This window comes from Stenella coeruleoalba (assembly GCF_951394435.1).
Source record: "Stenella coeruleoalba genome assembly, chromosome: 3".
Classification (NCBI taxonomy): domain Eukaryota; kingdom Metazoa; phylum Chordata; class Mammalia; order Artiodactyla; family Delphinidae; genus Stenella; species Stenella coeruleoalba.
This window is the reverse complement of record NC_137148.1, coordinates 64,316,454-64,330,401: the sequence shown is the minus strand read 5'-3', so window position 1 is coordinate 64,330,401 and position 13,948 is coordinate 64,316,454. Positions and strand designations below refer to the sequence as shown.

The 13,948-nt window shown below is 35.4% G+C and overlaps 1 protein-coding gene and 1 long non-coding RNA gene across 6 annotated transcripts in view; one reads left to right on the top strand and one right to left on the bottom strand.

Annotated features, from left to right (window-relative positions):
- Positions 1-13,948, bottom strand: part of LOC307184796 — a 59,043-nt gene that overhangs the window by 11,638 nt on the left and 33,457 nt on the right. The gene's annotated exons all lie outside the window — the stretch shown is intronic.
- Positions 1-13,948, top strand: part of SSBP2 (single stranded DNA binding protein 2) — a gene marked incomplete at its 3' end in the record, with an annotated part of 298,632 nt that overhangs the window by 279,377 nt on the left and 5,307 nt on the right. For 2 of the 5 annotated variants that reach the window (XM_079918569.1, XM_079918566.1), the window contains 3 exons: positions 2,565-2,643; positions 4,966-4,994; positions 10,773-10,871. In XM_079918569.1, the coding sequence (XP_079774695.1) occupies positions 2,565-2,643; positions 4,966-4,994; positions 10,773-10,871 (207 nt within the window). Of the gene's footprint in view, positions 1-2,564; positions 2,644-4,965; positions 4,995-9,391; positions 9,594-10,772; positions 10,932-13,948 lie in introns of those variants that run through there. The other 3 variants (XM_079918565.1, XM_079918567.1, XM_079918568.1) reach the window with 3 other exon arrangements.

Genomic DNA, 13,948 nt, shown 5'->3' with positions numbered 1-13,948 from the left:
TCAAAAAATCAAATTCTGTGTTCTGGTTTGGAAAAAAACATAATATATAACATACATAACAAGAGATTTCATATCAATATAATGGAAATGTAAAACAGAACTTAATTATAAAATGTTGATATGTAGCCTTATTTTATCTCAAATACCTAATAATTAATATTGACTATTTGAAAGTGACAGTTAATGTGTAATCATATGTTCACCTCATTTTACACATCACTAATTTCTTCAGGTGGTTGTTTTTTTTTCCTGATAAACTTGAAACTAAATTAGGAAGTTGAATATGCCTGTTTTTCTTAAATTTTTGAAACCTGGAGTTTAAATATAGAACTGAAGCAGTTCTACAGAAAGAATTTGAGTGTACTTAATAAAGCATAGGTCATGATTTTTCCATGAACGCGTACAGAAAAATGATATCTATAAGACTACATATTAACAAAAAATATAAGAAAATACAGTTAATACATAGATATATATACATATATGAATAAAAGGTAGCTCAAATTAAAGAAAAATCAAAACACATATAAAGAATTTCCAAAACTATACCAAAAACTGGGGATGAAATCTTATAATTGAGCTTCCTAGCAAAGGGAAACTTTAAATTGTCCAGTATGTTATGGTACTTGAAATATGGCTAGTCCAGACTGAGATGTGCTGCAGGTATGAAACACACCCTGGATTTTGAGGACTTAACATGAAAAAATATATAAAATAGCTCACTAAAATTTTATACTATTTTGGTTTATAATTTTGATTATATAAGTAAAATTATTAAAATTAACCACCTGTTTCATTTTACTTTTTAAACATGGCTGCTAATAAGTCTAACTTTATTTACGTAGTTCACATTTGAACCTTACATATTATTTCTGTTAAGCAGCACTGCCTTCAGTTACCAGTATTCCCTTTGTATAATCAAATAAATTCTTTTTCAGGAAAAAGAATTTTCTGTCAGTAATGTCTAAAAGGTGTTTTCACAGAGATTTTAAAGAACACTGAATATGATCATGAACAATGTTCATTTCAGAAATGCAGCACAAATGTAGAAAAGCTCTTCATACTGCAATTTCAGATCTTAAAACTTGATATTTGAAAGGGAGGGAATAAGGGAGGAAACCAAGAGCATATGGTACTGAAGACATTTCTGCAGACAGCTAAACTGATATCATCCAAGTGTGTTCCATTCTGGTTCTCTTACTTGTTACAAAGATAAGAGATTCAAGAGAAGCAGAAGCTGAATATGTCACTCTTCCAAATGTCATTCATTTCAGCCAGAGGTAGTCAAAGCAAATGCCTGCTGAGGGCTAGGACTGCAGTATTATGTGCTTCAAGTATAATACCTATAGTCTTAGTGTTGTTTAAAGCGCAGTGGGGACCGGATAAAAGGACCAAACCAAGGAGGTTCACAGGCTGTTGGCCTCACCGGCACCAGTTTCTCAGCCCAGATCTAAAAAACACAATCCATCCATGTGTTTTAAGCAACAAAATTTTAGACAACAGAATTGGCATTATCCTGTGAAAATGTATAAGCATGTGGTTTGTGTGAGCACGGTGAAGGAAAGCTATCTTCTTTCCACACAGAGTCGGTGGTATACAGGGTGTCCACTCAGGGCAGTCTTCCCCCGAAGCCTACATGATTAGTGACCACCACAGCCCCATCTATACACATACATACACGCAACACATTTAGTATCATGGAAGAAATGATTTGGGCATGGGAAGTTTTAAGAACAAGTGTTCTCAGTAATCTATCTTGACTGTAAACATAAGGTAATTATAGATAGCCTGTCTTCAAACTAAGGTCTGAGTTTCCTTAGAAGTATTCCGGGGAGTTGAGGGAGAGACTAAGCGGGCAGGTCATGGGCTCTCCACCACCAACTCTACCATAGCACATCTCTTTACATCTGTGTTGTACTAGGCTTCTAATGTAAGGTTTCATTTGAAAATGAAATACCACTACTTTAAAAAATGTTAAATCTAACTGCTATTGAATGCCTAATTGTGACTGAACTGACATAGTTGAGACTGCCAAGAAGACTTAGCTATATTCAGCTATTCCCCAAGGAGCTAAATGTATTTAACCTGCAAGATGAAATTATTTATCATGTCCATTTGAACAAAGATAGATTGTCTGCTAAGAAAAATGTTAATGTTGGCATATGATGTTCAGTTATTCTTATTAATAAGCCAATACCTTTAGCAGCTTCTTAAGAATTACCTCTGGTTTATAATAGCAGAATTTGTCAATAGCATAGAATACTTATCTTCTCATTTGCACTGGAATATATGTGCTTTCTGGTTAAGGATATCTGAAGAAAAATTTGGATATGAATGAGGATTAGCCTGAAGATCTAGAACATAGAGAAGATGGAATGAGGGAAGTAGCAGTCCAGTTAGAGAATCTAGAAAGCTGGAAAAAAATCTAGGAAAATAATCTCCATAATTTGGAAATGAAAATAAGTTATAGAAGTGTCTTACAGTGTTAAAGATAGGTATTGTGACATTGAGATGAACAATTGTTTTCAATGTGATCACAGTCATTTTCTCCGTTTTTTAAATAGTTTCCAATGGGCCCTGGGTCAGATGGTCCCATGGGTGGATTAGGAGGAATGGAGTCACATCACATGAATGGCTCTTTAGGTAAGGATATTAAATCTGATGTTCAGAAATGAATTCAAAACAAAACCTTAATTCTACATAGTGAATATCATGATTTGCAAAGTTCTTTTTATTGGAACTCATTTTGAAGTGCTTCAGCTTTTATCTACAACTGATAGTTTAATCCATAGGATATTCGCTATGATGGCTAGAGATTATTTGGAAAATCAGATATGCGAGAATTGTTCTAATCTAGCTCATATTCACAGGTATTTACTTTAACTTATCAAAATCTGAGTGTTTATGATGAAAGGAGACACTGCTGCTTTGGGCACCTAGAGGACCATGGTATCCTCACAGTGGGTTCCTTTGTCTCCAGAGGTCTGTAGACACAGTCTCAGAGGAACTTCAGTCCTCTCCAAGAATGTCTTGATTTTGTTTTTGCATTTTAATGTTTGTCTCTTCTTAAAAAGTAAAATTGGCAATCATATTCTGGATAATCTGAATGATTCTCTTAAGAGAGAACACTGCCCACATTGTCTGTGTTCATGATAAAGCTGATTTCAAGTAGTGCAAATAATGGTTGTAAACATACTTCATAAATGATGTCTTCTTACCAAATGAAGCCAAATATCTGCAAGGTGAACAAAAAGTTTCACAACAGTGAGAAACAGAGACAAGTGGTACAAAATTGACCTGGTCACACAGCATACTGTATATGTAGGCAGGCCAAAGGCAAAACCAAAACAAGGGAAAAAAAGACATTTATTTTATGTTTGTATGTTTATCATCATCATATATCAAAAACTATTTTAAAAGTTGACAGTGGGGTTGGAGGTTTGTGATAATTTTTTTCTTTGAAAAAGAACCATCTTTTACTTAAGTTGGAGAAACTATGCCATGAGTAACTCAGGTTATACACGGATTTCACAACCCCACCCTAGGTCAGGAAGTGCCATCCTCTGATACTTCGAAAAGCTATGTAACTTCAATAATCAAGAAATTATTTACAACACTTTGATAGACTTTTTTTTTAATAGACTTTTGTGCTTTTAAGGATCCATGCTTGTTTTGCCTCGTTTTCAAAATGTTAATTTGCACTGTCCAGTTATGGTAGTTACTAGTCATGTGTGACTACTTAATTCTAAATCAAATTAAATGTAAAATTCACTTCTTCAGTTGCACTGCCACATATCAAGTGCATATAGTCACATGAGCGAATGGCTATTGTAACAGACAGCACAAGGAAACATTTCCAGCATCACACAAAGTTCTACTGGGGATAGCACCATTCTAGAATTTTACTTTCTAATTTATTGCAAAATAATTTACTTTCCAATCTTTTAATTTGTAAAATCATTCACAAAAAGATGGCATTTGGTCATAGTGAGAAGATTCTTAGTTATATTACTCACTAGAACAGAATTTGCAAAATAGTTTCACATATACTTGTCATCTATAATGAATATTGTTGCATATATTTATAGATACATAATTGCATATATACATTCAGTATTTAACATTATGCCTATTTATAAACTAATGCTAATAAGCCTTTACTTTATTTGTGACTGTCTGTTGAATGCTGTACTATTAAAATATTATAATATTTTTATGCCAGGAAAATTATTTAAATAGTTAAAAATAAAGCTAAAATTGTGGCGAGGATCTGATTATTTTTCTTTGTTACCTAAGTTATGATTCCATTTCTTAAGTAAGAAATTAGTATTGATTGTCCATTTCTCCTAAGAATTAAAATAAACCCACAGTGTTACATTTTGAAGACATTTTTACTTTTGATGGACTGCCATGAATATTTGTTGCTGCCAAAATTTTCTTAAAAATATTATGCTTTGATTTTGGTTATTATAGTAAAACATGGTTCAGAATCTTGTCAGGTATTGTTGCAAATGCCTGTTTTGTACTTTATCAGATGTACAGAAGCATCATTTCAGAAAATAGAGATCTCTCTCTCTCTCGCTCTCTATTTACATATCTATAAATATATATACACGTGTATTAGTGTACACATTTTAAAATTTTGAATTGAGTAGGATATATATGTCTACTGTTTCACCTTCAGGAATTTATGATAGCAATAGTTTTTTATTCTGGCATTACCAAAAAAAGTAGATGATTGGGAAGGAAAGGTACAACTCTTACTTGCATTTGTCATCAGATGATACTTACTTACCACACAGTATAAGAGAAAAGTAATTTTTTGAGATTCAAAAGTCCAGGAGATATACACTGCAAAATACATACAGTGTACTGCATTACTACATTAGTTTATTTTAAAGGAGTATTTAATTTACAGATAGAATCATTACCTAATAAAGGCTTTCTTTCCATATTTTGTTTTAGGCTCAGGAGATATGGACAGTATTTCCAAGGTGAGTATTATGTATTGTGTTGTTTTTTATCTGTGTTTTATTCTACACAGAACTCTTATTAAGTTTGAGAATAACATTATGACTTTTGTTCTTAAAGAGTTTGAAAGTAGAAGGCCAAATATAATTAAGTAGAAGTTTAAAATATTAATGCATATAATCTGTAGGAAAGGGTAAAATTAGTCTTTTAAGAATATTTCAAAGCATGCTAGGATTCATTTACAGGATGTGATATACATGATTAATTGATATCCAAACAAATAATAATCAGTTTAATCACATTATGATGTTACACATTTGTAAAGCAAACTGACATACTTTAATCTTTTGAAAATGTAAAGAAATCTAGAGCAACACGAGAAGAGGTAAATTTGAAAAAGTGGTTATTATATGTTGTAAGGGCATTGCATTTATACATCTCATTTGTATTCCAAACTCTTATCAGGCAATGCTGATGTCCTCAATCATTATTATAGTTCCACAGAATAGAGTAAGAAAGTAATTAGAGGAAAATTATATTAATAGAAGTAGGAAAGTGACCCTTCCAATAGCACATGTCTCTGTTTTTCCTCTGTCAGTCGTCTGAGTTTCTAAAATTAATCCTTTGGTAAGATGCCGTATATTTTTTGAAGAATACCTAAATACTTTTTAGGTGATGATGAATTTTAAAATACTTCTCTGTGGGTCAAATGTATATTTAGAATGGCCGATAAGAACTAATTATTAACTACCACTAGAATGACTCTCTCAGAAGTCTTCTTTATATCAATAAATACAGAAATTCATTAAAGGATGACTTCATTTTTAATTCTACTTTGAATTTATATTCATGTATAATAAAGTAAAATTCCTGATGCCAAGAAAAATAAAATGAAGTTGAGCTATAGAAACTTATAAATTAAGACTTCAAGCTAAAAAAAAAAGAGAGAGAGCGTTTAATTGGCATTCTGACATTGTATCTGCATCGCCTGGCTGCTTGGCCTAGGAACTTCATCATGCACTTTGGATGTCTGTGTTTAGAAACAATCAGGAAGATCTTTTTCTTTTCTAAAAATAGATATATACAAACGGCACCATCTTACCTCTGTGAGAAATAGTATTAGGTAAGCCTTCAAAAACCTTGTTTTCAAAATAAGATTAATTGTATAATACCGTTAGAGCCTTCTTTTTGGGAAGCACCTTTGCAAACCAGATGAACGTGATTGTATTGGCTGTCTTAGGTATCTAACAATTGATGTTGGCTGAATTGTGCTTTGTGGTCACAGTAAAATGTCTGAAGTTATATTTGAGAAACATATTCTAATGTCTAAAGATAATTCTTCATTACACAAAGGCGGGAACATCCAGATTGCTTAAGGCCGTCTTCGTAAAGTTTCCACTGACATAACCTTGTACACTACATAGATGTAAATGAAATTCTATACGGGAACGTACTTTGTAATTTATAAAGCACTTAAAAAAAATTTAAGGGCCATAATACCATCTTCTAATCTGCCCTCATATCAGATCCATTGCTATTCCTTCTATGCTTATTTTCCCATTCCTATACCCAGAAGCAAGTTTTTCCACCACACTGCCTGCTGCTGCTAACATTCTCTTGCCTAGTGATTACTGTTTATTCTTTAAGCATTAATTGACCACCCATTGTGTACTTTTATGTATTGAGTATTGCCTTGTGCACTATGGGGAAATACAAAAGACTTCTTTAAATACAAACATAATCTTTGCCCTCAAATGGTTTGTACTTCGGCAGGAATTCCTTCATTCAGTAAACATTAATGTGCCAAGGCATTATTCTGGGCTATGCAATTCCAAAGACAAACAAGATATGGTCTCTGCCCTCAAGAAGCTCAGTATAACTAAGGAGACCAAACAAATACAATAGGGAAAAAGTTTACAAAGGAAAGTTCAAGTACACTTCAACTGACATAAGAATTATGCCCAAGGGAATTCCCCGGCGGTCCAGTGGTTAAGACTCTGCGCTTCTACTGCAAGGGGTATGGGTTCGATCCCTAGTCAGGGAAATAAGATCCTCCTGCATGCCGCGCGTGGCAGCCAAAATAAATAAGTAAAAATAAAGAAAAATAAATAAATAAATAAAAAAGAATTATGCCCAAGTAATAAACTTGCCACTTAACAATGTACTGGAAATGACTGGTTGCATCCACCTTCAAATGGGCTCCTAAGCATCTCATTTCTGCCCTGCCCCCACTCTTCATTCCTTGGCTCCAGGCTCTAACCAGGCTGTCTGGGTGATGGTACCACTATTGTCTGTCCCATCTCCACTTGTCTGTCACTTTATCTCAGCAGCATCAAACGTATTATAAACGCCCCTCCCAATTATTTTTTCCCTATGTCTTTCAACTCACAGCTGAATTTTTCAGCCTTTTACTCCAAGCTGTCCAAGTTGTCACTAACTTCGTTTTCCCCACCTCTTCCACCACATGTCCGGCCATCTCAAGAAGCTCTCTTCTCCCTTTTCTCTTATTTCCTGGGCTCATTCCTTTTCATCCTATTCTTTTTCTAATCATTCTTGTTTGTGAATCAGAAGATGATCTTAACCACTTCTGCTTAGCAATTGTGTTCAAACTTGCTCTTGGGTCTCTAGCTGCATCTTCCTAATTCTCCAGTTAAACCTGTATTTTGTCAAGCATCAGTATTACATTTTTTAAATTTCTTACTCCATTTTAAGAAGTTGTTTGACCAACCTACGACCTTTTTGTGCATTATATTCTTGCCTTGTTGATGAAATCTACTGGAGACACTGCACACAAACATAGCTACAGTTATATGCAGCATACACACAGTTCATTGCCACCCACCGTCATAACCTGCTCTGGGTTGGTGCTTGGAACCATTGTCTTAGCTGTTCCTCAGATACCAATACTGAGTATATCTTTAGCTATATCTTCATCATGTCACCCAGGGACCATGGACAGCACAATTTCCTTAAGACTCCTCATTGAGCAACTTTTGTTGTTTTCACAACATTTTGCAGAGATTACCTCAGATTTTTTAAAGGTGTTCTATCATTTCATGATTTTCAAATATACCCAGTGAGCTAGATAGGAAGAGGTTTCAGAGATCTGATACTAGCTCAGTTTTGTGTGTTGAATGTGTCCTTTTAATCCGCCTCTCAGTGTTCTCATATACACCACCACCACTGCCCCCTAAAAACATTTAATGCTGAGCCACCATGCTATGAAAAGATAGCATGGAAAACAGAAACACCATGAAGTGTTTTATATGTATTTAAATATTACTGTAATGTTACTTTTAAACTTCAGATTTTTTTTTTTTTTTTTTTTTTTGCGGTATGCGGGCCTCTCACTGTTGTGGCCTCTCCCATTGCGGAGCACAGGCTCCGGACGCGCAGGCTCAGCAGCCATGGCTCACAGGCCCAGCTGCTCCGCGGCACGTGGGATCTTCCCGGACCGGGGCATGAACCCGTGTCCCCTGCCTCGGCAGGCGGACTCTCAACCACTGCGCCACCAGGGAAGCCCAACTTCAGATATTTTTAAATCGACACTTTGAGTCAGGAATCAATTTGAAGGTAGCCAAACTTTCAGAATTGCAAATCAAGAAATGATATCACTTCAATGTGGAGTTTAAAAAAAGGATACAAATGAACTTATCTACAAAACAAAAATAGAGTTACAGATGTGGAAAACAAACTTATAGTTACCTGTGGTAAGGAGCAAGGGATACATTGGGAGATTGGGATTGACATATACACACTACTATATATAAAAGAGACAACTAATAAGGACCTACTGTATCACACAGGGAACTCTACTCAATACTCTATAATGGCCCATATGGGAAAAGAATCTAAAAAAGAGTAGATATATGTACATGTATAACTGATACACCTGAAACTAACACAACATTGTAAATCAACTATACTCCAATAAAACTTTTTTTAAAAAATTAAAAAAGCAATGATACACGGCAAAAGTGCAGCAGAGTCTGGGAGCACCCCAGTTTAGTCAGAGATATGCTGCTCCTCTCAGGGCACCTCACGTACTTAAGGCTAGGAGTGTGAATATTATGCAAGGATGGACAGGGCTCGTTTCATATATCTGCTTGAATATGTAAAAGTATGCAGCTTGTAAATACATGCTCAAATACCCCTGTATAGGTATGTTAGATTATTTTTTATTCCAAGATTGCCAGTTTCTCCATTATGTATGAAATGACAAATCTGCCTTCACCAAAGACTTATAGATTTTGGGTAAATCTTATAGTGTTTTTATAAATTTGCCCTTTTTTGAGCTAAGTAAGCATTATCATTCCTGCTTTCAAGACACAGTTGATTAATAACTTTATTCATGAGTTGTAGCTTAGTTACCTACAGCTTAGTTAATTGCATTTCAATTTTACTTAATTTTTTTTTTCAGGAAATCAGGTTATCCATGTTCATTTCAAAGTCCAGTTACTTGGGAAACTAACATTTCCAGAGAAAAAAAAATTTTCCAAAAAAAAAAAAAATAGAATCCTCTTTATTCCATTAAGCTGTGGTTCCCCAGCCCTTGGGGTTCACTGGCAAATGGAGCTCCTACGGACTTCAGAGGATCCCTGTTCTCAGATCCTCCCTGTGGGGTGCACAGCAGGACAAGATACAAGCTCTATTTCTACCAGCTCATCTACCTGTCTCTGCTTTACAGTTTAACCATATTTTTAAAAAGCACATATTCTTCTGGGGATAACCCATTCATGACATTTTCGTTTTTATTGCCTAACTTGGTTTAGTTAAGTCAAAATCCTCAGAGCAATTTTTTGTAAAAAAATCTAAAAACTTATTCAAAAACAAAATATAAAATGGCAACAGCTCAGGAAAAAACTCTAAAACCTGGCTTACGTTTGAAATAACAAGTAAAAGTTTTTAACCTTGAAGTTTATTTTTACAAGAATCCCTTAGTCACAGTTGCAATCCTGTGTGAGCATGCTTTATACGCCGCTGCCATTCTGTATTCCCTATCGACGTGGAGTATCAGATGACCTCACGTGGCTAAAGTCGCACAGCAAAAACAAGACTAGCGAACTTAAATAGAATATAAAGCAGTATACTGTTAACTTTGTGTTTGATTAGATTGCTAATATCAGCCATTTTATCTTAAAAGTTTCAAATAAATCTGCTCAAACAAATGATAGGAAAGGGTTCTAAATCACTCCACCTCTGAGCCTCCTTTTCCTGTACAAGTACATACTGAATTCTCAAGTCCTGAGGTATTTATTTCTCTTGTTCTTAACTATCGTTAACCATTTTCCTTTTTTCCTTATGGTTCATATAAAAATAATGGTTAAAGTCGTGTTACTATGTAAACCACATGTAGAATTAAAGGGAAATATTTATCAAAACAGTGACCTTTCGAGTTTGATTAGTAAAATCACCCAGGGAAGTTATTGTTCCATCCCACCTGATCAGTGGGTAGAATGCACACTTTATCATGCCCCTCCTGGGAATGTTTCTTATACTCTCCAGAAGTCTAGGAACTCTATGAACTGAGAGTGGGAAATGGAATAAATGATTCTGAGACTAAGACAAAGAGTTACAGTGAATTATTTTGGGTTTTCTGTTTTTTAATTTTCATTTGGGAAAGGATTAGTACTTGTCAAGGTGCAAAGAATGAACAGAATCCATGGTAGAAGTCTGAGATTGGAATTATAAGTCTGCTTTGTCCTTAGAGATGATGGTATAGATTCCATGTTTGAAACAGTACCATGTAAAAGGGAAATTAAAATCTTCAAAATGCTTTGTTTTCTAAATCTTGTTTACAGAATTCTCCCAATAATATGAGCCTGAGTAATCAGCCGGGCACTCCTAGGGATGATGGCGAAATGGGGGGAAATTTCTTAAATCCTTTTCAGAGTGAGAGTGTAAGTATTCCCTTGACTACGTTACTATATCCAGATTTTATTTCTGAAGCTCTTCTTTAGAATAAATGCATAAAGCCATTATTACGACTGTTTATCTAGAGTTCAATAGGTTGATCTTTTAAAAGTTAGAAAACTAAGTGGAATTTCTTTGAAAGTATTAAAAAATAAACTTTCTACTCCGATTCTATGTACATAGTTACAAAGACAAAAACTTTAATACTAATTTTACGTTAGAAAACATCCACCATAAAAGAACGTACTAGAAACAGGTTGCATATGTGATCGTTTTTATAAATTTTTCACATTACTAAAATGTCTTTGATCACTGCAAAACCAGGTTTATTCTCAGTGCTGTCCTGAAAGCTCTGAAAATTGTCTCTAAGATGTCTTTACATTATGCACTAGACTTTCCTGTCTTGTATGTTAACGAGTTATTTACATTTAACCTGAACTGGATATCCACGTCGTTTTCTGTGTGACTATAGTGTTAAGCAAAGGCAATATCATTTCATGTCTCCACAGAAGTAGATAGGAGCAAATGGAGAAGCGATAAAATTTATTCCTTCATTTAACAGTCACTGAGCACTGTCTACAGGCCAAAGCAATGTGCTAGGCACTGGAAAGACCAAAAGGACAACATGGTATCTTTTCTCAAGGACTTATTGCATTATACAATAATTTATTAACTAATATTTCACATAAGAAGCATCTATAGGATTTTTAAAAATACAATTTCCCAGAACCCTCCCTGGACCCAGCAAATCAGAATTTCCAGGAGTGGGGCCAGGCATCCTCCCATGTGAAAAAGCTTCGTCAGTGATGCTGATGCACATTCTCTGCTAAGAACTCCTGAACTGGAATAAAGGAGTTCAGAACCCAAACTAGTTTCATGTTCATAGAATCAGTGCCTCCAATACATGTACCGCCATCATTAAAGTAATGGAGGATCTACCAAACTATACACAGAATCAGAAGAGAAAATTACCTTCATTTTGCCCAGACCTTTACCAGAGTTGATGCCATCAGAATTTGAAGCGGTGGCTAATAACATACCTACTTTTGCACAGAATGGCTGCTTCCCAAAATGGAACCCAAGATGGAGTGTTCTGTGGTTTCCTTTATTTCTTGGTGTTGACCTAGCACCTCGGCATGGGACAAGACTTCCCTTGTTTTTAGACTTTAATTTCTGTTAAAACTAGAAATAATATTATGATCTTTAGTTTATCTGTTTTATTTGCAGGATATTTATGATTAGTGAGAACCAAGAAGGTATACATAAAAACTCATATTTAAAGAAATCAAAAGATTAGCCTGTCGATGAGGAAATAGAAAAATGTGAGGAACTATATAGTTTTTCATAATGCTTAGGATTATGGGATTTCTTAGAGCCCGTTTCTTTCACTAGTTTGCTTCAAGACTATGGACAAATTAGTTAATTTTAATTAATTAATGTTCACTTTATCTAACTAGAGACATTAATTTCATTTTATGCTAATTCTTCCAGTAATGGTATAATTCAGTGAGGTATATGATAATTAATTCAGTTCAATTCAACATGTATTGAGCCTGCACTATGCAAAGCACTAGGTTAAGGACAAAATATTCTGAAACAAACATAATACATCCCTAACCTCAAAGAATGCAATCTGATGGGAAGAACATGTTTACACAACTAATTAAACCATATGTCAGATTAATAAGTGCTACAATAGATATAAACCAGGTGTTTTAAGAGCACCAAGGAAAGTATTAATTTTGTATTGGAAAAGAAAACTTCTTTAAAAAGGTTCCACGTGACTTTAGCTTTAGGGGCAGCGACGACAGGAACTCTCCTCCTTCCTTCCCAGATTTGTTGTGGGCGACTGCCGCCTTGTTTGCCAGAGAGGGGAGCTGCTTCAGAGTTGGCATCAGAAAGCTCTTCACGGGGATCAGAGAATCAGATAGAACAGGACTTAAAAAACTACTTTGTGCAGAATAAACACCAGCCTCATCCTTTAACCCCAAGTGGATTATGCACATGCTGGATAGCAGATCCCTCTGGGAATATGTGCGTAGCATATAGAGCCACTGGAGTAGGGCTTCCCCCACCCTGACTCCTGACCCAGCCTCGCTACCCTTAAAGCCAAGAAGCAGGTAAAACGCCAGACTGCTGTGCAGAGTTAGCAGAAAACAGAAGCTCCCTCCTGTCTCCCCCCTCCCTCTCTCCTGTCCCCACTAGCAAAGTCCCCAAAAGAGAAATACTTGGATGATGGTTGAGAACCTGCACCACCGCCTGGAGGGTAGTGCAGCCTTGGAAGCGGGTCCACACTGGCTGCGCTGTTCTGTCTGCCAGGTGAGGGGTCTACATGCTATGAGTGACACCCTGGTTATCTGTGGCTTCCTCTATCATATCCACACATTTTTGTTTGCACCTTTTTAAAAGATCAAGAAAAGAGAACAGAGAGGAAGAAGACAAAAGAGATTCATTGCTGACAAATGTAGTAAGGCCTTGAAGTAAATAGACTAGGTATCTCCGCTAAGTTACCTTTACTATCATCAAGGAAAACCAGGAGGTCCAAGAGGGAGGGGATATATGTATACATATAGCTGATTCACTTCACTGTACAGCAGAAACTAACACAACACTGTAAAGCAATTATACTCCAATTAAAAATAAATAATTTTTAAAAAGAAAACATTTCCAGTAACTAAACATGCAAACTGAATTCTAGTGGTTTTTAATGCACATAAGTCTGAAAAGCACAGATTTTTGAACAGTCTGCCTTTTGAGAGTTTGTCGGTCTTTATCTTGAAGTTTAACCACATAAGAGGCCTGGGCAGACAGCAAACGTCTATTGACTGATTATCATGTACAGACACTATCCCAGTCACCTTACACATACTACTTAATGTAATCAATATAGAAACAGAAATGTCCAATCCAAAGGCAGAAACCTTGCAGTGCCAACACACTTTACACAAGAAAATAGGAATCAAAAAATGTTTCAACATTCAGACTCTTTTGGGGGGGGATCCAAAAAAAGCCTTTATTTCAAGAAACAAAGATGCCCCCTAGTGTTCAAACTCTATAAAATGTT